The sequence below is a fragment of the Epinephelus fuscoguttatus genome, linkage group LG24, assembly GCF_011397635.1.
Source record: "Epinephelus fuscoguttatus linkage group LG24, E.fuscoguttatus.final_Chr_v1".
NCBI lineage: Eukaryota > Metazoa > Chordata > Actinopteri > Perciformes > Serranidae > Epinephelus > Epinephelus fuscoguttatus.
This window is the reverse complement of record NC_064775.1, coordinates 17138649-17165224: the sequence shown is the minus strand read 5'-3', so window position 1 is coordinate 17165224 and position 26576 is coordinate 17138649. Positions and strand designations below refer to the sequence as shown.

Sequence of the window (26576 nt, the reverse complement as noted above, 5' to 3'; positions counted from 1 at the left end):
TGAACTGCCCGTGGGAAGAATGAACATGTAAGAGTGTGTCCATTCTTTGATTAAAAGCTCTGTTTTCACTGTCTTCTTTTCTCTCTGTAGAACACGCCATGTGAAATGACTTTTCTCTGACTCACTCATATCTCCAACAGTTGTCTCTTGTCTCTCCTGTGTGTGTATCTCACTCACTCAAGTCACAATGCTTACCAGAATGCAAGGCCGTAGGTTTGGTTTAAAAATTGTGGGGGACAAATATGAAAGGGGGAATTGGGGGTCCCCTGTTAGGAAATTTTGAGCAGGTGTCTGGGTTTGGACCTGGGAACAACCCAGTCTCACTCTGAATTCGTCAAAATCTGGGTCTTGGTCAGTGACTTCTGGCGTCAGACGCTGACCAAAAAAGCTGGCCGGTTGCCGTTAAACAAGGATTTAACGGACAAGGACAAGTTTAATGGCAGCCGGCATCAGAGGGAAATTGTGGTAGGACAACAACGAAGTTGCGCTGGAAGTCCGAGTAGGGCAGGTAGGACGATTGGTGGATGGGTCCAATAACCACAGATTTTCACCTGGGAAACTAGTGTTCACTTCCTGTACGATTGTAAAGCCTAACCCTGCTAACTTTTCCTAAACCCAACTGTGTGTGTGTTGGAAAAATGTAACCACATGCATTTGTTATTGAAGGGAAAAAAAACATCAATTTGCAGTGTTGTACCAATGTAGTGCATTTATTTTAAAAGAGACACAAGTGTATTTTGGACAGAGGATGCATGTAACAGACAGAACTTGACATAGCATCCCAGAATGTCCACAACCAACGCAGCCAGGGTACCTTGCGAGCTGTTTCTGGACGTGGAAATCTATGACCAAACATCAATATGTGATGAGGTTGGAGTGAGAATGTGTTGGAGATGAAGGGGGATGGCAGGTTAATAAGTAGGAAGCATTTTAGTCATTTTGCTAACAAGGGGGATTGCGTCCCCCCTTAAATCAACCACTGGGCATTACAAATTTGATGGTAGTAAAGTTAAATTCTCAAGAGCATTCCTGAAGCTGGTGATTGTCATTTTCCGAGGGGCTTGAATCTGGAATCTGGTCCCAAGTCACCCCACCAACAGTGCCACCAAAGCCATTTGCTCCGGTTTGAAGGTGGAGGTGGGGCTGCTGGAACAGCCATTGGATTGTCTCAGTTTATCCTGGCTTGCATGAAGGAATCATCCTGAAAGCTTTTTAGGAAATGAACCCTGGCTTTATGCAGAGCCAACTGATGTTGGCTCTCCAGATCGGCGTTTGTCCAAACAGAGCTGAAGCGGGCCATGAACAGCTCCTTTATCTTGGCTATTGTGCTTTGCTTTTGGCTCTTGATTCCATGCCTACACACAAGTTGCACATTCACTTTAGGCCATGAGATCAGCAAATAGACGTGCATGTGCGTAGGTGTTGCACAAACACACACACACACACACACACACACACACACACACACACAAGAGCTGCATAATTAGCATAATTATGCTGCACACACGTGCACTTGCAAAAATTATGCGCACACACACAAACTGGCATAATTATATGCAGCCACATACAGTACACACACCCACACTGCTCTACGGTACACACACAGAAGCCGCTGATCAACTGCATGACCTTCTCTCTTACAATGTTAATGTCACCACCTGGGGGAGGAGGGTGGTGGAAGGAAGGGGTAGGGGCTTGATGGAGTGATGGGAGAAAAGAAGGGGGCACGACAAGGCTTGATAAGCCTGTCGTACCCGCCACCCGCCACCCCCTCAGCCTCTTTCATCCCTCTTACCTCGTCAAACATCCCTTCAGCATGCACACACTTATAAATACAGTGTGCCTGCATGCACACACACACTCCACCTTACACCACGTCACAGCCGACATCCAAGCACATCCTTGCACATCACCGTGGGTCGTAACCCAACATTCAGTGTGCATGAACCCTTTTCTGTGTCTGTGTGTGAGGCCTGTGGCTTGCCCGCTGACAGGATCCTGTTATGCCAAATGTCACACTTCCAAAAAGGATTCACCCCCCACGGAGAAAATGAAGTCAACACCTTCCTTTCGCTCTTACTCCATCGCCTCCCTCTCGTCTCCTGCCTCCTTCACCTTGTACCTCCATCACTCTCTTCTTCCTACTCCTCCTCCTTCTCCATCTTCCACTCAGCCCCCCTCTCACTTATCCGTTTCTATCCTCTTTTCCGCTCCCTTGAACTATCTCTACCTCACACACACACTCACCTTGGTTTGCAGTCCTCAGCGTTTTGCTGAATAAAGTCCCCTTTAACTGGCTGGTTTTAGCAGATAATTAGTCCTCACCTTGGGAGAGGAGGAGATGACAATGAGAAGAAAAGGAGTGGAAAAAAGCAGAGAGAAAAGGGTGATTTGGGGGAATCGATAGGGGGTGAAGCAGAAGTACAAGGGTGATGGCGAGAGTGAGAAGGGCAGCGAGGCAGAGGGATTGAAAGATATAGTGAACAGAGCAGGTTTTTTTCTATACATGTACGCATTACCTTCATCATGTCTCAACGCCTTCAATATTTAATTGCATTCTGAAAGAAGGAATAAAGGGAAAAAAACAACCTTCTCATTTAATTCACGATTCACTGGCCTCAGCCATCAAGGAGACAGTAGAGACCTCTCACATGGCGCATGAAAGAAGTTATTTTTTTTAAGTCATCACAGGAAAAAAATAAATAAAAACATGTAGGCGTGCAGCGGAGGGAGGAGGCACGGCGCATTATTTTCACTTGTCGCTGTAGATGTGGTCTTGAGCAGCTTTTTAATTTGATGTCAGTATGCAAATACTGTAAACAGTCAAAAAACAACTCCAAATCCCTTTTTGTTCCTAGAAGACTTAGAGGAGAAATTACACTCCCTTAGCAACAGACACCCCCCCTCCAAAAAAGAAAAAAAAATGTTCGGCTTTATTTTTAGAAGGTGCAAACAAGGAGAGTGGGGGGTGGGAGGATGTAAGATTGTAAATGTCTCTGATGTGTTCAGTCTGTACAATCTTATTCCTGATAATGGAACTAGCTCCTCTGTCTGTCAGTGCCTATTTACACACAAATGAAGTGGCGAGTTGCACGCGCCCAGTGGAGCTGCTAGCCTCCATCTCAGCTGTCAAAATGGGTTAGTGGCTACAAGCGAAACACAACGATCCCTGGGATCAAACTGGCGCCGTCCATTCAAACATAATAGCTTCATCCTTGGACATGGAGCGTCTCTTCTTTCCCCTCGCTGGCTCTCCTCTCAGAACCTTGCCAGCTTGTTGTAAAGTAATAGACTTCTCAGGGATGCCAGTTCACACAAATCGGGGATGTAGCCTTTTATTTGCCCTCCAAGGGGAGAGGTGTTTGGAGTAATAGGGATGAAGCAGACCATAACTACAGCTGAATAAATCTTCCTATCTTGGTTCAGTGGAAGCCGGTGCACACATGGCTTGTCAAAGCTCTATAAAATGTTGTTTGATAGGAGTTCTGTTCAGTTTAGGACTTCTCCTCCCGCTATCCACTCCAGCTCGCTTTCGTTCCACACTACAGCGGTTGCAATCAATCAGTGTGTAATCAGCCGTCGAGCCGGAGCTGCCAGGTAATCCTGGCTGTCTTGGTGGCTATCTGTGCGTGTGCACATGTGACAGCTGGCAGAGCTGCTAAGTTGCCTGTCTGGGTGAGTGGATGGCACCACGCAGATTTTCTCTCCGCAGTGTGTAAAGGCATATCGGATGATCTGATGGCTGTTGAAATTGTCAAGTGGTATTTGAGAGTGAGGACGGGCATTTTCAGTGCCCAAATGCGTGAACTTACCTGAGTCTTTTCTCCCTCTTTCTCTCCTGCAGACCTGCCTAGAATTGGAGCGCTATCTGCAGACAGAGCCCAAACGTCTGTCAGAGCTCTTCGACCAAGACCTAGATGGCCTCCTAACTCCGGCCTACCTGAAGGAGGACGGTGAGGAAGAGCTGACGGACGCCCTGCTCCCCAGCCTACCCAGCCTCCCTGAGCCCCCGAGCCCTCCTCCAGTCCTCCTCTGCCCAACACGGAAGAATTTTCCCTCCACTGGTGCAATGAAAAGAGACCTCAAACCTAAGGGCCAGGGGCTGGAAAGCGCAGAGGGCATGGAAGGGGTCCACCAGGCCCAGCTGAGCGCCGTCACCTCCCTGACGCCACCGTCGTCGCCAGAGCTGGGCAGGCACCTCGTCAAACCCAACCAGACGCTGACAGCCTCAGCTGATGGGACACTTACCCTGAAGCTGGTGGCCAGGAAGGTGGGGCTTAGCGCGGCCCGGCTGGTGGCGGCGCACGCACTCCCTGTTCGAATGAGGGACGAAGAAGAGGGGGCGACTTGTGTTATCGGGGTGGGGGAGCTACCGGAGAACAAGAAGAGGATCCACCGTTGTCAATTCAACGGCTGCAGGAAGGTGTACACCAAGAGCTCCCACCTAAAGGCCCATCAGAGGACACATACAGGTGAGAATTGGACCCACTCCTAATACACCTCTTGCCCCATCACTTAGCCCTTACCCTTCTGTTTCATACTTTCACATCTAGGGGTAGGGTAACCCAATTCTTGTTGGGATAGAGGGGTAGGGTAGTCCCACATTTAATGTATTTCCATGTTGCATCCCCCCTATTTGATGGCATATGATGCCTGGAATTTAACTTAAGACCAGCAGCAAAGTTGTATTTGTAACCTCTCCTCTAATATCAGTGAAGAATGGCAGGGTAGGAACGCAGGATGCTAACATTAGCCTACAGAGCAAGCACCACGATAACATTTTAGGGTCTTGAAGGGTTGCCCCATGTCATAGGGGAAGTTTTCAAGCACTACCCCTTGTATCTCTGTTCCAAGGGGGCAAGGTAGCTCTCAAAATGAGGAGTGGGGGTTAAAATATAAAATGAAATTGAGCCTAAGTCATGTGCAAAAGTGTTTTTGAAAATGTGGTTTTAGCAGCAGTTCGTGTAAGTGAAAGACAAAGCAGTAGTAGTAGTACTTTGTTAGAGGTGGAGTATCGTGCTGCTATTTGCAAGCACATTAAGAGTTTGTTTATCAAATCAATCATTACTTCTAAACTTTTAGTTTGCGTGCTTGACACAAGGGAGCAAAATGACTTTTCTGCAAAGCCTCCTCAGTGTGCAATAGTCATTTAGCCTCAAGACTGGTTCAATATAATTATATGGAATTGCCCACGCTGCTCACATTAATATACATTGTTTTGTGTAAATGTGTATGCTTCTTTTTATTTTGATAGGAGTTGTACAGAGACATACATTTACACAATTTGTATTCATGAACATGGCCATATTAGTTTAGATATAATGTCAGAAAGTGATCCTATGAGAGTTTCAGTCAGGCAGCTCTGAGGACACCTCTCTTACCAAGAGGTAGCCACTTGCTACACCTGCGGGTAGTAAACCTGATTGACACTCATTGTTGATGGCAGGCTAAAAAGGCTCAGTCCTGAGGCTAAATGGCTGTTGCACACTGAAGGAGACACAGCCAGAAAGTCAGTACTGAACACAGAAAATGAAGGAGCTTTCTATCAATTTGTGTGTGCAGCGGTGGTTCCTTGAAATCTCAGCCACTCAATCACAGATGTATGCTCTGTGGGGCAATTTGCATCTGGATAATTCTTTTGGTCTTTGAGTGGAGACTGTTTGCATTTTCCTACAAGAGACATAAAATGTGGGCTGCTTTCAGTGCAGGCATTTACATCAGTCCATGGTTTATGTGAGCACTGCATGCATCCATCCCTTTTCCAGTCATTCATTCACCCCTGCAGGCCGGACTCCTTTCTGAATTCCTAGATAACCTGACGTGAGATAATTGGGGAAAATCCCTCAGCTTCACACTCTTGGAACAAGTACAAAATGCACACAAAGTGATAAGAAATGCAAAGAAAAAACAGCCAAGTAATCACAGAACAGGCTTAAACCCTGGTCCCCTTGTTGGCATATAAAAAATCACCACATAAGATAAAAATGTGATGATTTAAGAAAACCCACTTATCTTATCCTGCTCCTTCTACCCGAAGTACTTCTCTGTGCCAAACCAGGATGGGTCCTTCTTGTCAAGGTTCTTCTCAAGAAGGAAGGGGGGAGGGGTTCAGGAGCTATAACTCTCCCGCTCTTCCATCTCAATCCCAAACCACTCAGACCCCTGTCGGGGAGCTGTCCTCCGTCTGAGTAACTGCACAGTGATGGATGGATTGACCTGGATAGGCTGCCATTTCCCCGGTTTATTTCAGGCCCTACCCGTCCTCTATGTGTTCTATACTGTAAGTCTAGGTCAGTGGTTCTCAGTCTGAGGTTGTTTGATTTTGCAGGGGTAGTGATGGGATCATTCTAAGACCAGAAAAATATGTCTCAAATATAAAGGTAAATTATAATCTTAGGGGGCAGGTCATGAGGGATCCATCTGTATGCTTACTCCAGTAATAATGAAGGAGGAACAGAAACTGGTGGTACGGTAGTGTTCACATTAATCAAACAAACTGGACTTTGTGATCAAGTGTATTTGGATTGTGGCCTAGGTCCCTGATCTAAAAGCCTCCCTAAATGTATGGTGGATTACAATCTTGACTCTAATATATAAAGCTGTTTCTTTGCATGTTTTACCCCGCGGAGATACAGCAAGGATGTCCATCATGCTAAATGAAGTTACAGGAGCTCTAATTAAATTTTCTTGCTACCCACCATCTAAACCCTTAAACGTAATGGTTGACAGATCACCAAAGCTGTCCAATTTAGAAGCTCCACAAGCTTCTACCACAAGCTCTCCCTGGCTTGTACTTTCAGGGGTGTGAATATAAATAAAGCCAACTTGTCAATGACTATATGTTAAGGATGAAGAAAACACGCTGTATGTGTGATCACACCCTTGGCGGTGCGCGCCACGGGTTTGGGCATCAGCCTGACTGGAACAAAGGGCACAGACACGCGATCATTGATTTCCCCAGTGTGGCATGTTTGCATCCCCATGTGCTTAAGCTCCATGCCAACTGGGCCAGCACTGGGAGACCAATGCCACCGGTGCTGTCCAGTCATAATATCCATACAAGCCAAGGGATAGACAAGAAGGATTAAATGGCTTAATCAGAAATTCAGAGATTATCTCAAGTATCCGATGTTTGGATTCATATTAAATCTTCATATTGCAAATTGACCAAACAGAGATACTTTTAAGTTGCAAATTCTCAAATTTTAGAAATTGGAATTAGGAATTTGGAATAAGTCGATTTTGGAATTAGTAAATTTTGGCATTTTTTCTTGGAAAATGACTTACTTGATTTATTTCTCTAACAAAACAGCTAGAAAAGTAATAATTTCAGGACAATATTAAACTCTACATCCCAGTACACCTTAAAAAAGACCCTTTTTGGATCAAACCATCACCTTTTAAACTATTTTAATTGTGAGCTTATGTAGCATATGCCTTTATTTCTCCAGTAATTTGTTGGAGAAAATGATATAATGATTTAATGAAACAATAATGTTATATATAGCCTCATAAAGGGCTCTGTTTCTGGAGAAACCCCTCCCCCCGAACCTATCCTTGCCACTTCAGGTGCTTTGGATAAAAGCATCCACCCAAAGAACGCCTCTCTTGTTATTCAAACCAGGAAAGTGGAATGATAAAAGGGGGAGAATGTCGACATAAGATGACACAAAGAAAACACAAAAGCTAAAGAAAAGGCAGAAGAAGAGGAGATAGTAACGTGGAGTGAAACAAAGAGTAGATGAAGACAGAAGACATGAATGGGGGGCGGGGGTAGGGGGGTACAGTAGAGCGACCCTCTTCAGAAAGAGACAGCAGTGCCACAGGCTCCCCCATTCACTGAGCCATTATCCTGACAAGTTTAAAGATGTCATTACTCAAATCCTCTTTTTCTTAGTTGTTATTTCCATAAATTACTGACGGAGAAAAGGCTACGATTTAATCTGGAATTAGACGGGCTGAGTTGAAATGACAGTGCCCTGTAGAGCTTTTTGTGAATAGGCTTATGGCAGATAAGGAATGGTACAATTAGATTTTGGGCAGGGTGAGGGAACGGGTAAAACACGAGGACTGTTGGGTTATTCTGCCTTCTCTCTCTTCGTCTCTCTCTTTCCCTCTGTTCCTCATCTGCCTTTTTCTCTCGCTCTTTCTAATCTTTCTCTCTGCAGTTCTCTCCTTATTTCGCTCTATATCAGTCTAACACGTCTGTCTCTGTATATGCTTCTCTGGCACGCTCTTATTTTATTGCTTTGCTCTTTTGCCACTCACTTTCTCTCACTCTCTCTGGGCTGAGGCTAACGATTTGAGAAAAATATTGCACTTGTTTTCTATAGATTAAACTTCAAGATAGTATTTGTGGCATGTAGTTTAATTAATCTTATTTTCTGTCACATATATAATGTTACAATGACGGTGATGATGTTCATATTAAAAGTGGTTAAAGTTTCAAATAATGTTCCTCGTCACATGACATGCGGTATGTGCTGCTGCGTTCCAAAAGTTGAACTCCACTTATCTCAGAGCACAGCCATCGCAACGGCATTGTTCTGATGTTTGAGAGCGCCTGTCGCACATCTACATTGAAATCATCATGTAGATCATCAAATCTACATGTAGCTACATGCTAACATCAGGGAAGATCTTGGCTGCCGATTTGTTAATTTCCCCAGATTTTGGATTGTTTTCCTGCTGGAGCATGTCAAGTTGTAAAGATTTTGGTTAAGACGCTTTTACCAGTGATTTTCTATGGTTTAAAATGCCACTTTACTCCATAACAGTCATTCCCCAGGTGCAGGTAAACTGCTACATGTAGCTACATGCAAACATCAGGATCATCATGATCACATCAAGATCTTGGTTACTGATGTTTTTTATTTCCTCAAAATTTTGGATTATATTCCTGCTGGAACATGTCCAATTGTAGAGATTTTGGTTTAGAAGCTTGGTGATTTTTCATGGTCAAGAATGCCACTGTACTCCATTACAGTCACTCATCAAGTGCAATTAAACTGCTACATGTAGCTACATGCCAACATTAGGGAAGATCTTGGTTGCCAATTTGTTATTTCCTCTAGATTTTGGATTATATTCTTGCTGGAACATGTCCAATTGTAGAGATTTTGGTTTAGAGGCTTTAACTGGTGTTTTTTTTTTATGGTTAAAAATGCCACTGTACTCCGTTACAGTCACTCCCGAGGTGCATATAAACTGCTACATGTAGCTACATGCTAACATCAGGGAGACATGTAATCTTGGATGCTGATTTTTCACAGTGGGAAGTGGCGCTATGCTATGCATGCCATGTTTTTGTGCCCTCAAATTCATTGTTTTTAATGTAGATGTGCTATATGGCTAGGGGAAGGAGATGTTTTGCAACCATGTGTGATAGTCTGGTGTCCATTTACCTAAAGCCATGTAGTGTTTGGTCTTTCTACACAAAATAATGCCAGATAAAATAATTCTTGTTCAAGTCAAAGAAACGGTAATTGTTGAGTAGAATTGGCTGGGTCTCCACAGAAAAATAACCAAATTTAGCCCACGTTTATAAAGACACTGTATTGTGTTAGTGGGTAACTTGACATTACTCTGTCTTACTCAAATTTAATCATGACATTCATAAGTGCAATTATGTTTCTTGATACATAGTTAATGACAAACAAACAATGTTCATCTTCCAGCCCTAGTTTTCCATCATCCCTCATGCCTCTCTCCAACATACTTTATTTCTCCATCAGTTCCCCCATCTATCATTCTTCTCTCTAAACCTGTTTCCCTCATCCTCTCCCTTTTGCCATATCTGTAGTGCTAGTTGTGTGTAGGAGCCTGTAAAGTGTTCTCCGAGAGCCTCTCTAATGACCTCCAAGACCCGGATGCCCTGCTTCGGCTCCGGTTAATGGAGGGAATGCAATTAAATTCAACACTGGCACCTGAGAGGCTGGAGCGAGGGCACGCACGTGTGTATGCACGCGCGTGCTAGAGAGCATTCGGAAGTAACAGATTACACTTAATGGGATTACAGTGACTCAAAAAACACCCAGTTATCAGATTACTGATGAGAAATATGTTATTGCTTATTTGATTACTTAAAAAGAAAAAAAGTCGAAGGGGAAAAGCATTTTGATTGAACATCATTTTTTGCCTGAAACCAGTGAATGGTGTCAGCTGATGGGGATTTTATTAAATACTGCAGAATAAATGATGTTTCTCAACAACAGCACTGTCCACAATCCTGATTCTTTAAATCAGAAGAAATAATCCACTTAGCTTCATAATCTACATTATATGTTTTACAGGCAAAGTAATCCAAAAGTAACAGAGCATAATCAGATTATGTTGCCGGGTCGGGGCTAATCCCGTGGATTAGGTTTCTGATTGCCATTTTAAACTGCCAATCAGTCCGACTGTATGTAACATTGTATTTAAAAAGTAACCTTCCCCATCCAGTTTGTGTGTGACTGTGTGTTTGAGAAGGCGAGCGTGCACCTGCTCTACTTGCCTGTTTGTACGAGGGCATCTTGGGGGGGGGGGCTCTGTTGCTAGGTAACAGGGGGCAGCGTATCGTTGGAGGAGTCGGTAGCTGAGTGGTTATGTACTGCTGCAGGCTCTGGTCTCTTAGTGCCCCCCCTCTCTCTTCTTCTCCTGCACCACCACCACTACTACCACCACCACCACCACCACCACCACCACCGCTACCCTCCCCCCGCTCCTACCTCCCCCCCTTGCCCTGTACAGCTCTACGGTTACCGTTGCTAGGCAACTGCCTCCGTGCTCTGCCAGCGTGCTCGGTAATTGGCCGGTGGCATGGCAGCGTGCCGTTGCCAGATCCAGCCAGCTGCACTGACTACTGCCTCCTCATGTTTCAGCACCCCCCCCCCCCACACACACACACACACACACACACACCTCCCCTCCCCTTCTCTTTCACACACACACATACACACACACACACATACACCCCGCCCCCTCGCCTCCGTTGCTAGGCAACACATTCAGGCATCCCTGCCTCCCGGGAATTTCATTGGCCAGAGCGGGATGGCCCAGACCTGCTGCTCCGGGTGTAAGTGAGGCAGTATGAAGGGATACATGTCCACATAAGGGACATGCATGGATGGAGAGTGGAGAGCAGGGGACATGGCTAATTTCTGGATATCTAAACCAAAAGCACTTTAATTTTACACCTTTCCATTACCTAAAAAAATGTCTACTGAACAGTGGCTACTTTTACATAGACAAAATATTTCAATTTTTGTCCTTATTCTAAAAAAAGACAACATTCCTACTAAGCTGTTCACATGGCTAATTAAAACTAGTATTCCACTGATATTCCTGTTTACATACAGCCATGCTTACTCCGATTACATGCCTTTACATGTCGATAATCACATCACAATATGGAAAAGTGGAACAGCTGGTGCCCCTTTGCATCTTTGCATCAAAATGGGATTTTTTTAAAAGATGTGTTAAGACAGTATCCCTCTTTCATTCTTTAACCACCTCCTTGAAAAGGTTTGTGTTGCGATATTTGCATATATTTAAAAATCAACACATTCTCACTCAAACCTTGTCGCATATAGATGTTTGGTCCTGGACTTTCCACGATCACATTTGACGTGCACGGTACCCTGGGTGTGTTGGTCGTTGATGATCTGGGACACCGTGTCAAGTTCTGCCTGTTACATGCATTGTCTTCTTTCAAAATACACTTCAGTTTTCACAGGAAATTTAACTTTTACATACAGTCTCTTTCTAAGCACTGCAAATTGATGTTTTTTCTTCCTTCAACAACTAATGGACATGGTTAAGTTTAGGAAAAAAAGAACAGGATTTGGCTTTATAATCTTAAAGGACACAAACACCACTCTCATGGGTGAAAGTCTGTGTTTGTTGGGCCCATCCACCACCCCTCCCGCCCGCCCTAGTCAGACTTTCACCGCCTCAACTTTTGTCCTTGTTCCACCGCATTTCCCCTTGACACCGCCAGGTGCCATTAAACTATAGTGCCAACCGGGCACGTATCATGCTGCCGTTAAAGGACGCCTTTTTTGTTTGTTTCTGATGCTGCGAGTCACTACCTAAGTGTAACATTTCGATTACTTTTAAGTGAGACTGGGCTCCAAAAATCTGTCAATTTCTAAGTTTCTCCAACTTAGAAAGGTGGGCTGATTGCTAGTGTTAGATGAGATTAATTTTCATGAGGACGTATCCAGTAGATTGTTTTGTTTTCTCTTTTCATTATTTTGCATCTACATCATTTAATGTTAACTAACTTGGAACTATTTAATATTGTACCTTATGTGCAGGTAATGAGAGTTATGATTAAGTTTTGCAGAGTGATATAAAATAAGATATAAGATGTGAGATGCCACTATTGTTGTCGGTGTCCAGTTGTCCTACGTTCTTTTTCGGACATTAAAGTGGATCAAGTCACACAGAAGAGGCTGTCCTCGTGCTATTACTTCACCCACAGCCCTTTGATAGTTAATTCAGTAACTAGTAGGATTATAGGTAAGGGTAAGAAGGAGTTTAAAATTATGTAGTTAAAGGGAAAAAAAGTCAGAATAAATCATAATTGATTAAGTGCTATCAACATGAATTCATTAGTGGTGGGTTTGCCTACTGGAGGTCAGCCTTTTCTCACTGGTTTATTTATCACCTCATCACGGCTGTAACCTTATGAACCTCTGTTTCTCACCATCAAACCGTACATGATTCCTGTTAATGGGCCGCTCTGTGACATGGCTGCGCCATGGAATTGCTGTTCGTGTTTGGCATATTCAGCACAGAAACGTTCCTTTAATTGGAACGCAGGAATACTGTATACATTATTGATTTTTCACCCTCTGCCTCCATGAACAAATCCACGCACAATCAGTGAATTTTCTACAACAGCTGGTACAGATAATGGCACCAAACTAATGCTGGCTTTATCCCGACACTCTTCTCAATCTTCAACGTCTTCACAAAGCAGTTGATCCATTGATTGTGTCCCTTTTGATAATTCAACAAATTAAGCCCGTTTTTGTGCCCGAGCCACTCAAGCAGAGCTGGTCAGTGTGTCAGTGTGTCTGTATTCAACCGCGAGCCACCGGTCCAGATGGGATGTGACTGATGCAGGTGACATCTTTTCGAGCTGGACGCAGCTGGCAGATTGCAGGTTCCTTGCCATTATGCCGTGTGACTGGCCTAATTATCACCCCCCTCTCTCCCCTGCCGGCATATCTGCAGCCTCTTCTGCCTTAATCCACTTCTGCGGCACTTCTCTCCTACTCTTCTTTTCCCTCTCCTGGTCTCATCTCACCTCCTCTTCTCACTCTCTCATCCACCTTGCCTCTAATCTCCCCCCCCCCACCCCTCCCTCCTCTCCCTCTCCACTTCTTCTCTCGCTCCACTTCTCTCTACCCTCTACTCCTCTTCTGCGTGTTCAGCAAGATTGGAGACCAGTGGGAGCTTCTCCATCTCTGTGTTAAGCATTGCTTTGCTCTCTTTTTAGCCCCTAAAAAAAGTGAAAGGAGGCACAGGGATCTTTATCCTATAAAATATAGAATCTCTGCAGCTCACCTTGAAGGTATCTAATATTTGGATTTGTGATTCCGCACCAGCATGACCACAGAAAAGTGCAGACAAATAAGCGTGTGATTGGTGGACAAGTGATGAAACAGGTGCTTATGTGTTTTTTTCCATCCCCCAGGTGAGAAGCCGTACAAGTGCTCGTGGGAGGGCTGTGAGTGGCGATTCGCCCGGAGCGACGAGCTGACGAGGCACTACCGCAAACACACCGGCGCCAAGCCTTTTAAGTGCAACCACTGTGACAGGTCTGTCAAAACACACCTCTCCCTCCTTCCCTCTCCCTTGTATGTTTTTCTTCCATTTTCCAAGGGTTATTTGAAGTACTTCCAGTAGCGCAGCGGGCCATGTTTCCCCATTGTGTTTTGTACACAGTTTGGTTTAGTAAAGAAGTGCTACAAGATGCTGGTAACACACCCAAATGTGTTTGGTACTGACCCAGTTTAAAAGTGTGCTGGCAGGATTACTAATGTGGGCTCCTCTGCAACACACGCAAGACCCAACCTGCTCAGTCTTTCATTGGGAATCCAAAGGGTGCTTATTCTGCTCTATGCCGACATTAGGCCCTGTGCAGCATATTAATAGTGCATCTCCCCACATGATGTTACATGGCCTTGATATGGAGGCTGCTTTCACACTGGGACAGAGGTGTAAAATGACTGTAGAACCCATTAGCACTATCACACATCACTGGTATAGAATATTAATTTAAACTTAAAGGGACAGTTCATCCCCAAGTCAAGAACTCATATTTTTCCTCTTACCTGCAGTGCTATTTATCAATTTAAATTTGTTTTGTGTGAGATGCTAAGTGTTGGAGATATCAGCAATGGTGATGTCTGCCTTCTCTCCAATATAATGGAACAAGTTGGCGCTCAGCTTGTGCTGCTCAAAGTGCCAAAAAATACACGTGAAAACTCTTTTCTGAAATCATGACCCAGTTACTCAAAAGATAATCCAGAGACCTGCGTGTGCAAGCCACTCTTACTGAAAAAACAACCACATAGGTCAGCTTTGCAAGCACCTTAGTACGACCCATTCTTAATGGAGCCCTCTTGTGGCAGTAGTAATTATTACAGGAGCAGTGAAGTGATGTAACGTAGCATAAGAAAAGTGGCAAAGTCTGCGTAATGTTGCACAAATATTGAAGAAGCCCATACAGGGTGGTCAGGAGGGGGTGTGGTGTATTGGTCAAACAAACACAGGACTTTCACCCAAGAGAGTGGTGTTTGTGTCCCAAAGTCAGCATTGGCTTTTCTGAATAGCAACATAGCCTAGTGTGCTATTATGTGTAGCATGCTATGCTAGTGATGTACGTGATGTGTGCCACAGCAGATATGTTATGACATGTTAGTGACAAAAGCACTTAATTAATGCTAAAACATTATGTGTTTTCTACGTAACCGTGTAGTTTTGGAAGGGGACTGTCTGTCAGATGACAATGCAAAGTTATTACTACTTTTACAGAAAGATCTGTTCTTCCTCCACCTCTGTATTAGCTTAAAATCATGTGTGGAAAGTCCCTAATGAAACTTGATATCTCACATGAAAATCTGATCTCAAGCACTACTAGTTCTCTTTGTGTATCAATGGTAAGGAGTCAAGCTGCCATAGGAGCAGAGAAAAAGAGCTGCTATGGGAGCTGGTATGTACATGCAGAAAGCGAGTGTGGGAAAATGCATTTAATTTCATGGCTGGCGAGGCTGGAAATAGGAGTCTGTCATATAACTTGTTTTGGAAATCAATGGAAATCAATGTTTTCTGTCCTATAGGAATGAAAGGACAATGTGTTATGAGCAGTTTTATATAGGAACTCGTTTTTTTACTTCCGAACTACCCCTGCCAACCATATCACTGCACAGAATGAAGCTTTTATCTACTCATGGATGAGAAGCTTGTGCTCGTGACATAATGTAAACATAAATGGCGTCCTCCTCCACTGAGCTGTAATGTTAGCTAGCTCAGTGGTGCTAAATGAGCTAGCAGTCGATGCATGCTTCCTTCTGCTCGATGATACAGTACAGGTTGCAAGTGGCAAGAAAAAAGTTTCTCCATGAAACAGCTCACAACAAGGTCCGTGGATTATCTTCAGTAACCGGGTCATGATTTCTGGAAAGAGAGATTGCTGTTGAGTTTTTAAATGTATTTTTGGCGCTTTGAGCACCAGAAGCTGAGTACCATCTAGTTCCATTATATTGGAGAGAAGGCAGACATCTCTGATATCTCCAGCACTCTGCACCTCACACCTTAACAATCTAGATCAATAAATAGCACGACAGGTAAGAGGAAAAATATGTATCTTAAAATGTTGGGCAACATTTGTTAATACTGGAAAGAGCTATCGACTTTTTTTGGGTTTACAGATTTTGTCTTGACTTTGATTGGAGAACAGTTAGTATTCATCAAGTATTCCTTATTCGAAAAAGGCAGCACTTTTGGTGTGTGACATTTTAGAGGGAAAATGTATTTAGGGGATTTCCAGAGCCACTGTGACCCAAGATACAGGTGTGTGTGTTACTGTAAATTAAGCCTCATGCTGGCTCCTGTAAACCGGATGATTCCTGGTCTGATCCCTATGACCCAAGCACCGAGTGTCCTTGACCAGAAGCAACCAGCAGAGCAGTTTGCCACACTCACACACAAACCATTTGAAAATCATTCTTTAAAATGTGATTGGTTATTGGATGGGGTGATTCAGAAATTGATCTCTACCTCGTCCACTTCCTGTTTACCGTCCTCCAAAGGAGAAAATCTCCTAATCTTTAACAGAGGTGTGGAGGTGCATGGCTTTGTCCCTTTGAAGACTTGATCCGATGTAATTTGCCCTGTGACTCTACGTCTTAATTAGTCGCTCTGGCTCCTGTTTAATTATGAACCACAGCAAAATGTTAATTTGCCGGGCTCCGGTGGCAAAATCATCAAACATTCAGGGCTATTATGAAAAGATCAGCTTGACTCAGACACAAAAATCTTTACTCCCGTTTTAATTACATCCCTCTGTCTGTGATCCGGCCCTCGGTGACACCTCTGGGATCTCGAAGCAATATTTTCTATAGGAGCCACAAGGCAAGGGACCCGGGGTAAAAGAAAATTTGGGTGAAAAGGGTCATTCTGAAGGTATTAGACTGAAAAATCTATATTTTAATAAAATGCTGCATGGAGTTCTTTTACTAAAAAAAAACACCATTGTGGCCAGATTCTAAAGAAACATTGAAAAACCCTTTCTTAATATTTTGGTGTAAATACTGTAGAGACACCTGAGCATGGGTGGATCATGAGACAAACAGCCCCACCACCTCTCCTCCACAGGAGTAAGACACACACTTAATTTTTTGTTTATTTTGCATGTATTTGCAGCCGTTTTGCATGTTTTTCTGTTTTTCTGTGTCTTTGTATTAGTTTGTTTCTTGTCTTGCTCAGGGTCTCCTTTTGGTTATTTTGTCTCTTTGTAGTCATTTTGTGCCTCCATGTAGTTCCTTTGCATCTTTTTGTGGTCATTTGAGTCTCTTCCTGGTCGGTACGTGTTCATTTGACATTTGTCGATAAAATCTTTTGATTATTTTCTTGATGAATCCATAAATTGGTTGCATAATAGAATGTTAGAAAATGATCAGCCCAACATGACGTCCCCAAACATCTTGTTTTGTCCACAACCCAAAAATATCCAGTACACTGTCACAGAAAAGTAAATAAACCAGAAAATATTCACATTTAGGAAGCTGGAATCCGAAAATTTAGATTTTTTTATTCTCGCTTAAAAGGTCACCAGTGGTAGACCTGTGGATCCTGATCCAGTGAGTGCACTCTTTGGTATTAAAGGTTCTTATCTTGTGTGAACCAGCTCCCAACATAACATGATATTATTTGTAATTATTTTATTTTTAATTTCATTTAAATTATATTTTTTTTGCCACGTTTGCAGTTTTTTTCTCAATATTAAAAGACACTGAAAATTCACAAAGGTGTCAAAAAATATACTGCATGTAAATAAATATACATATATATATATGTGTGTGTGTGTGTGTGTGTGTGTGTGTGTGCCTGCAGCCTCTAAGACAGTTTGATAATAGGTCACAATACAGCATGTTATTGAATATGTGATCTCTTGAATCATGTATGGCTTCATTATGAAGGGACAAAAAGAAATGACTCTTCACCTGGGGTACTACTGTGTGTGAAAGAGTGTGTGTCTTGGTCATCCGTGCATGTGTGTGTGTGTGTGTGTGTGTGAGGGAGCAGAGGGCCAAGCAGTGTCAACTTAATCAGGTCTCAGCTGGACAGACTGTAAATACAGTATCCCTCCCTGCTCATCCCTGATTTCCCACCTCCCCCGCCACCACCACCACCAGACCCCCCCTGCAGGCACATCCCTAATTCAGGCCCACCTCTGTCATGTGTCACAAGACGCCCAACCCCTCCAGCCCAGCACACACGCACACATACACATACACCCTGCTGAGATGAAGAAAGAGGGGAAACAGGGGAGACAGAGAAGACGGGGTGGAAGATTGAGGATGGGGGGAAGGAGGGGAGGAGGAGACAGACCCACGGTGTGCCAGCTGGTGTCGTGCCCCCGAGTCGTGACTCATACTTTACCATCTGTCTCACCAAGCACACACACACACTCTCACAGTAACACACACACATAAACACCCCTGCACGTCTCCTGAGCCGTTCATTAATCTCACATGTGTCTGTCAGCGCGCACACGCTCGTGTTACTGCAGAAGACACACACACACACACACACACACACACACACACACACACACACACACACACACACAGATATATGTGCAGGTGTGACAGTAAGACAGATGACTGGTGGCTCATCACAGTGTAACTCCCCCTCTTGGCCAAACACTGATTCATCTAGACATCTTAGACAGTTGCCTCTGTCTCAGTGGAAACTGAAACTGGTGTCCAAAAAATAAATAAAAAAAATCAACAGTTGCAGAGTTGTGAAAGGGAGTCTGACTCCCAAACTGGGGCCTCATATTCAAATGATTTTTGGTTTAACAGAGTGGGTTAAGGGAAGTTTTTACTAATTTTAAACGTTATTTTATTTGAGGAAAGGTTACCAACTTGCTTTTTTTTTTTTTTGCTTTCAAGGGTGTCTTTGGTATTTTTCAACCTGGACCCTATTTTCCCATGTTTTTATGTCTAAGTGAACAATGGGAACAACTATTTTTGCGATTGGTGTGTTACAGCTGACAGCGGAGAAACAGGATGTAATGTAACCACGTGGGGCATTTGTGCACCGTCAGTTTACATCCACTAAAAGTGTTTGTCTTTGCCACTGACAGGCTCAGATTGTTATTCTAAGTGCCTGACAACAGTATGAAAAGGATCCCCACAGAGATAGATCTTTTTGTTAAAGAGTAAGATCATTTTTGTTTAACCAGAAACAGCCCTGAAATCACCACACCCAAACCCACCAGACTCCATTCAAATAAACAGTAATTTAAGCGTGTATAGAGCCAGCATTATTTCACATCTAACTGGTTGAATTAAGGGTTTATTTCAACCAAACCTGAGCTAGTGATTGTTAAAACAGATTAACAGATTGTTTCTGGTTAAACAAAAGGGATTTTACTCTTTCTTTTTTGTCAAAATCTAAATCAGTTTTATTGCCAAGTAGATTTGCATATGCAAGGAATTTGAATGAAATATGTACAGAACAGAAAAAATGAAAATAATATCAGAAATACATGTTAATGTTGACCAGGGGATGTGTGCAAAACAGTATGAAGAATGAAGTACAACAAAGCCAAATACTCAGATGAAATGACTATCCTGTACAGGTAGTGTACTTTTTACGAGTATCATCCGAGTAATTTTGTCAATAACCGTACTTGTGATGAAAGAAAATCTTCATTTGGATAGCTGTGTTCAATTGCTCTTGTGATCAAAAAATGATCCAAAGCTCAATTCTGAGATTGCTCTGTACATTGTTTTCTTTTGTTGTGTTTTTTTTTTATCTTTCTCTTTAACAAAAAGGTATATCTCTGTATGGATCCCTTTTATAATATTGTCAGACACTTACAATAACTATCTGGGCCTGTCAGTGGCAAATACAAGCACTTTAATTTACGTACACTGACAGTGCGCAATTGCCCATTAACATTATATTACAGCCTGTTTTGCAACTGGCAGCTGCAGCAATCTTTCTCAATACTGGACCAATTTCAAAAATCTCCATGAGTTACTTCAACACAAAACATGGGAAAATAATTGGTGGAACTCTTTTGCAAAGGAACTGCGTGCCAAAACTTTAGATTTATAAATGGTTTGTAGGGCAAGGAATAACTGAACCTGTTTCCTCGATCACCTTCACTTTAGTTTGGCGTGGTGATGCCAGCAAAAGTGGAAATGTGAAAGTGCACATTTAATGACAGCGAGTCGTCAATGACTGAATGTGGAAATACTGAAACATATTGTCACTCACATTAGCACATACTGACCAGGAAGAGACTCAAAATGACCACAAAGAGATGCAAGGAAACTACAAAGAGACACAAAAATACCTCAAAGAGACACAAATTGACCTTTAAAAAGACAGTATAAAGAGTATAAAGAGTATATAGAGTCCAGTATAAAAAAAGAAATATCAGAGTTACCCTTTAACAACCAGACTTTTTAAACACAATAATTTTCAATCAGAAAATTCAGAACATTCAGAAAATGTGGCAACTTGGGAGCAATTTTGTCCTGTCTTGCCTCGTTTTTTCTCCCAAACATTCTTAAACTAAACCACTTTAGAACTTTAAAACAAGTCTCTATCTCAAATATTTCCTAACACACTAATCACCAGAGCATGCAGCTCCCAATTACCTAAAAGAAAGCAACACTTGCCTTTTGAAAAGCACTCCTCTGGGGAACAGAGCTGTAGTATTAGTTCAGCGAGCATGCAACAGTAAAATACTGTTGATCTAGTAGCAGTGATGAAAAAGTAGGTCTCCTATAATGGGTGTTGCATCTTTACGCAAGCATGCATGGAATAAACAAAACACCAGCTAAAAGCATACATTATGTCAATTTGTGGCAATCAGGTTGACACAATCAAACGTTTTTAAAAACTCACTGAAAAAAATATAGGCCAGTGCACTCTCGAGCAGGTTTTCACTGTGCAGCTCCAGCAATTCTGTAAACCTGATTTCAGATGAGAGGTTTTGATTCATCTAATTTAGCTAACATTTTACAGCACATGTTTTGCGTGCTGCTCCCCCCCCCTCCACACTGTTTCAACAGATCCATCTGTGGGCTCTCTAGTTATTCATGGCGCAGCTGAAGTCATTAGGAGTGCTGCTGAAAATGCTGATTATGAATTAGTTACACATATACTAATTGCGTGTGCATTAGTGGCTCAGCGCTCACTAGCTAACAGCAACATTTAGCTCAATCGACAAAACAAACTTCTTCCCCCTGCATTGGTAACAAGCTAACAAGCTGTTCTCTGTTTCCCTCTCTTTGGTTGCAGGTGTTTCTCGCGGTCAGATCACTTGGCGCTACACATGAAGAGGCACATCTGAGGAATTTGAGAGAGGTCAGCAGGAGTGGAAGAGAGGGGAAGGGGATGGAGGCGGAGTGGAAGAAGGAGAGGGAGCATCATCTGCAGAGAAATAACACCATGGATGTTAGAGAGACGGCAGGATGGACTCAAAAAACACCATATTTGGCCATTCTGGACTGGAGGGAGAAGCACCACACAGGGACGCTGACTACAGACAGTAACACAGACAGGCAGACAGACGGATCCTAAGTAGCTCTGTCAATCTGTGATCAACCAGTTGGTCCATGATTCCACAGTGACACGTTGTCATCTCACAAATGTCTCCCGGTGTTGTCGCGTGGACGATACAGACGCTCCATCCCACCCTCCGTATGTGTCTCAGAGGGGATGTCACACGATGAATGGTGGACCACGTGCCTGTAGTTGGCAGCTCTTTGTTGTAGTCGTCCTTGCAGTCTTTGCAATCGTCCCTCGGCGAAACGCTCCCGAAATGTCAGCCCTGTTCATGCAGCAGTGCACCAGTGGGCTGGCCAACGCCAAACTGGACCAGTTGTATAGTCATTTCAGTGCGCTAACAGCAGAACTGCTGTTTGTATATTCAAGATTTCCTCTTGTTAGAACGTACCTTGAGCTGAGGAGAATAGTGAATTTCCAACAGTAGCTAAACAGCATCATCTCACAGGCTAAGCGAGCAAGAAAGCTGGCTTTCTACCCCTCAAATCTGCCACAGCCTTTACAAATCGCCAAAGGGTTTATTATCTTATATATAGGACAGATAATAATTTGTCAGTTTTTCATCTGACCTCTGTCACATCTGCCAACTGGATCCATTTATAAATCCTTCTGGTTCGATGGCATTGGAGCACTTGTTTGAACGGAGCATTAGATTGGATTTCTCAAAGACTTGAGGATGGGAGTGTGTTGCACTGATGTGCTTCAAAGACTGATTGAGGTCATCCAGAGGACTGGCTTGCTTTATGAACACCATCCATTGAGGGTTACCACTGGATGAGGCTAAGTAATCTACTCTGGGAAAGACTGTTCATCTCCTAGAATGTCATCTGAAATCGAGCGTCTCTAGGGATGCTAAATGGCTCCTGAGAGTGTTTTCCCTCTCCAGGATATCAGCTCTTAAGAGTTGTTGTCAGGAACTGTTGCACAATTGACTCAAACTTTTTGTAAAAAAAAAAAAAAAAAAATGCCCCCACAGTCTTGAACTGGGAGACAATTCGGGAATCACCAAACGCTGGCTTCCATGTGCCGTCGAAGTGCGGACAGCCACATGCACAAGTTGAAGCAGCTAGCTGACTGCGATAGCACACCGAACACAAACAAGATCACTATGTATGATAAAGGCTATATTGTTTCTAAGAAAAGATTCTCCTATTTGTTCAAAACAGACAATTGAAAAGACCATTTTGAAGAACACATTGGAAATGGATGCAGCCAAAAAAAAAGTGTCTATTGTGGATGCCTGAAATGATCTCTTTGGCCTTTGAGAGTGATTGGCACCCAACAAGTCACTGGGTTGAGGAGGGTTTTTTTGTCTTGCTTGCACCACCCATGCAGAACTCTTCTAATTTAGCAGCTCGCAGACTCCATCACAGAGAAAAGCAGCATTCAACAGCTCTCCTAATCGGGCCCTATGCATATCTAAGAACATTCCTGCTGACTTCCTGACCATACGTATGTCTGAATGCATATTGCTGGACACGGAAGGACTTGTAGGAAGACACAAATTCAATCAATTGGGTGGCTCTACTCAGAGCAAATCAATGTGAATGTATCTGTTGTAAGTCTGTACATGTTCCTGGGCCCATGATAACACTTGTGTGTGGTTGGTAAGATCATACCAGACACCATTTGTGTTTTGATGGTAGTTTCTCTTTTTCACATTAGGAGTGACTTGGAATAACTAGCTAGTCACGGCTGGTAGCTTTTGACATTTTACTGGCCATACTGGACCAGCAGGGAGGTCATGAGTGCAGATTTCAGTGGGTGGCTGAAATGGGTTAGGGGAGGAACATATCTGCTCAGTCAGCAAATGATAACTGCCCCATCAGCTCATGAAACTGCAGTGAAGTGAAACCCACACGAGACACGTACATACTCTCCTAGAAAACTGGAATTAACATTTGTCCTTGGTGATCTGACTTCTGTCCGACAGAACAAAGAGGCATAAAATCTAGCATTTGCTCTGTCTTTAATCCACAAATAAAATGAATTTTGGGATGATCATCGACTCAACTCAAGCGCACACAAATCAAACAGGCAGCTTGGACGAAAGTAGATTGTCAGGATTCTTACGAACGTGATTGGGAACAACTATGTCAAGGCGTTTATTCTTTATTTTACAAGACTTTTAATACTTTTGAGGCACACAGCAGTCTGCTTTTTGGCAAGAGAGGCAGTAAATTGATTTCACTCTGTATACCAGAGGCGCATTTCAATTTCGGGGTATGAACACAGCCTAGCTCAATCATATCTAGACATGATCTGTCTGCGGCTCTGGAAGTAGAAGCTCCTGCCTCGCCTAAATATTGAACTCTTTCTGTCTAAACGTGCAAACAAGCCCAGCTCCCTTTTATATTGAACATCCAGGTGACAAGCCTTCACTTGCAAAGACAGGAGGGAGTGACCGAAATAGAAACCAACTGGTACAAGTTTAAACTGCTGGTTTATTTTCCAAGGAGACCAAAAATTCTCACTGGCCATCCAGGTTGCAGCTACAACACTATAAATGCTACCATTCTTTGTGTTTGTTGGCATTAATGAAAGTCATAGATACTAACTGAAAAATTGAGATTTGGTTTGCAGAGGTAGAGCTGTTCTGATACCGATACCAGTATCAGAAAAGCCTCCGATACTCTTTAAATGCTTGATCAGGTATTGGCAAGTACTCAAGTCTATGTATCGATCCAATACCACATAATTTAGTAATAAACTCAAAAACTCCTGAGGACATTGATATTCTTAGAATATCTCCAGAACCCTGCAGTCTAGAAACTAACTTTAAAAGTTTGCCACTTAGTCACCATTGTAGCTTTCTTTGAGATGCACTGTAATCCAGCATGGAACAGCAAATTTACAAAACTAAATGAATGTCTTTTCTGATGATTTATCCATTTATTGCAATGAAATAGCATTACATTCACCCCATCTTTGTGTCAGTAGATCTGTGCTCACAGTCAGTCATCGGTTCTCTCTCCCAACTCGTCAAATACTGTTGCTTAATCAGTGGTCAGACACGCACGACACACCTAGACATCCTTTGCAGCGGTATGCTATGCAGGGTCTCAGGAGGTTAAGCTAAAACATGATGTATTTTTAAACCTAACCACATACTTTTGTTGCCTAAACGTAAGGATCTAAATCTAAAAGGAAGTGTTTACCTACGTTGTAAGTTCATATTGAAAATGACTTTATGTAATGAGCAAAACTGTGCATTTCCTGTTAGTGGAAAGTGTATTTTATCAAGACACAATGCATGAAACTAAATTGACATACCGTTATGGAGGGTCCATAAGTGATGCAAGAGGGGACCTAGTGCGTCATATTTTGAGGTGTAGGTCCACTGACAAAGCGGCCAGAGTTGGGATGAGAACAGATTTTATTTGGCTTTTTCACACTGAAATAGGTTAGTAGTATATAGCAGCCGATACTCGAGTATCAGGTATCGGAACAAGTACTGGGAATGGGTGGATGGTATCGGAACAGCTCTATCTAGAAGATGTAAAAATATCCATTTCAGATGGGAATATCAGAGCAGGTTTGTGGTTTTTCTGCTCAGCAGAAAGTGGAAGATGAAATGAAGAATAGCAGTTTAACCAATGGGTTAAAATTGTATCACCAATGGCAGCTCTACTTGTGTGTTTCAGTATTTTAACAGGGCACTCTCCTGTTGAACTGAATGGTTGCGAATGTGTGGGAATGTTGAGAGTGTTTTTTTGTTGTTGTTCATGTTCTGTACCAATCATAGAAAGCTGAGGATTTTGGACTGAAACACTGAATGTGTTGTTTTTCATGTTCATTGAGACTTTAAGGAGCCAAGACATGGAAGTACTCAAATTACAAGACAGTTTAAAAAAACAATTGGACTTTCCCAAGCTCAAAGATTTCAAATGTGAATGTGTTTTCTGGAAAAGGTTGTTCCATGTCGTCTCAGAGGATGCGGTTCAGTTCTGTGTCATCTTAATGAATGATTGTCAATTCTGCTGTGCCTGTGTGTTCTTCGTCTGTTTGTATTTGCACTCTGAATTTTTTGAGGAAAAATCACTTGCATATCTGATGTTTTCTGTCCGCTTGTACACTACACTTTCACACGACGACCCCCGGTTGATGAAACACTGATCACAAAGTCTGTATAGTAGCTGTTTTTTTAGCACAAATGTACACACTCATGCCTACATGCGACATGGATTTGCACACATTGCAGACATACAAAAACACAAATGCATGCAGACACTCCCTGAACCCGCAATCATACGAAAACATACATGCACAAGCACATCCTGAATCACACAAACACCTCACAAATACACACACTTTCTCTCCGTTCTCCTTGTGTGTTTTTCACCGTTTTTCATGCCACCTTGTGAGAGTCAGAGATCCAGACTGCAGCTCTTGCTCTCGGCAGAGGGTGGAGGGGGGGGGGGGGGCACGCATTACTATGTGTGGCACCACCTCTGTTTCCACCAGGTCTGAATTTCAAATCAAACGAACCCCCTTTTTCTACCAGCATTCCCTCATCGCCTCCACCCTCCTCCCTCTTCCATTTTCTCAGATATGATCCCTTTCAACTCCTCTCCTCTGTCCGACTCCCCCTTCCCCTTCCCCTCCACCTCCCCTCCCTCGCCCCCTTCTCCACCTTTTTCCTCCGTTGTCTTTCTCCTTTTTTTCTCTGTACAAAGTGTTTCAAATTTATCATTTGTATATTATGATGTATGGGTACGATAATGTTCTTTATTATGGAAAAATGAGAAAGATTTATTTTTGTTACTGGTTTGTTTCATAATTCCTTTTTTAAATTGGTATTGTAATATCTCTATGCAAGGAACTGTTCGGTGAATCGTTTTTATTTAAGAATGTAATTATGTGTAATAAATGGTAGAAGCAGTTTGGCATGGAGTATTCATGGTTTCTTGGCTGGTCTGTCAATGGGTGGCTTCGTCCAGCAACAATATGCGCCTAATCGTCCATCTTCTTCCAGAATATTTTCTAATTTCTTATCAAGTGTCAGTCACAGAGCCATTCAGTTTGCTAACAATGAGTGCCCAGAGTACATTCACATACCCTTTCTGCTTTTATTCTCATTGACCAGACAACTTTAAAGGACTGTCTGGTTTAGGTTTGCTGCCTTTTTTAGAGTTAAATCTCCGAACCAACTGGGTTAAACTGGGCAGGAAAATTAATTTACACCCTCCTTTTTTCTGCTATTTGCAGCAACCCACCCCTGGATGAATAAAAAAAGCCTCTGATTTATCGTTCCTTTTGATCAGACG

General features: G+C 42.9%; 1 protein-coding gene across 1 annotated transcript in view; it reads left to right on the top strand.

The window, feature by feature from the left end:
- The window catches only part of LOC125885006 (Krueppel-like factor 7), a 52241-nt gene extending 26093 nt beyond the window's left edge, over positions 1-26148 (top strand). The window contains exons 2-4 of the mRNA XM_049570363.1: positions 3845-4472; positions 13688-13811; positions 21043-26148. Of these exons, the coding sequence (XP_049426320.1) occupies positions 3845-4472; positions 13688-13811; positions 21043-21094 (804 nt within the window). The 3' untranslated portion in view covers positions 21095-26148. The remainder of the gene's footprint in view (positions 1-3844; positions 4473-13687; positions 13812-21042) is intronic.
- Positions 26149-26576: the final 428 nt, after the last annotated feature.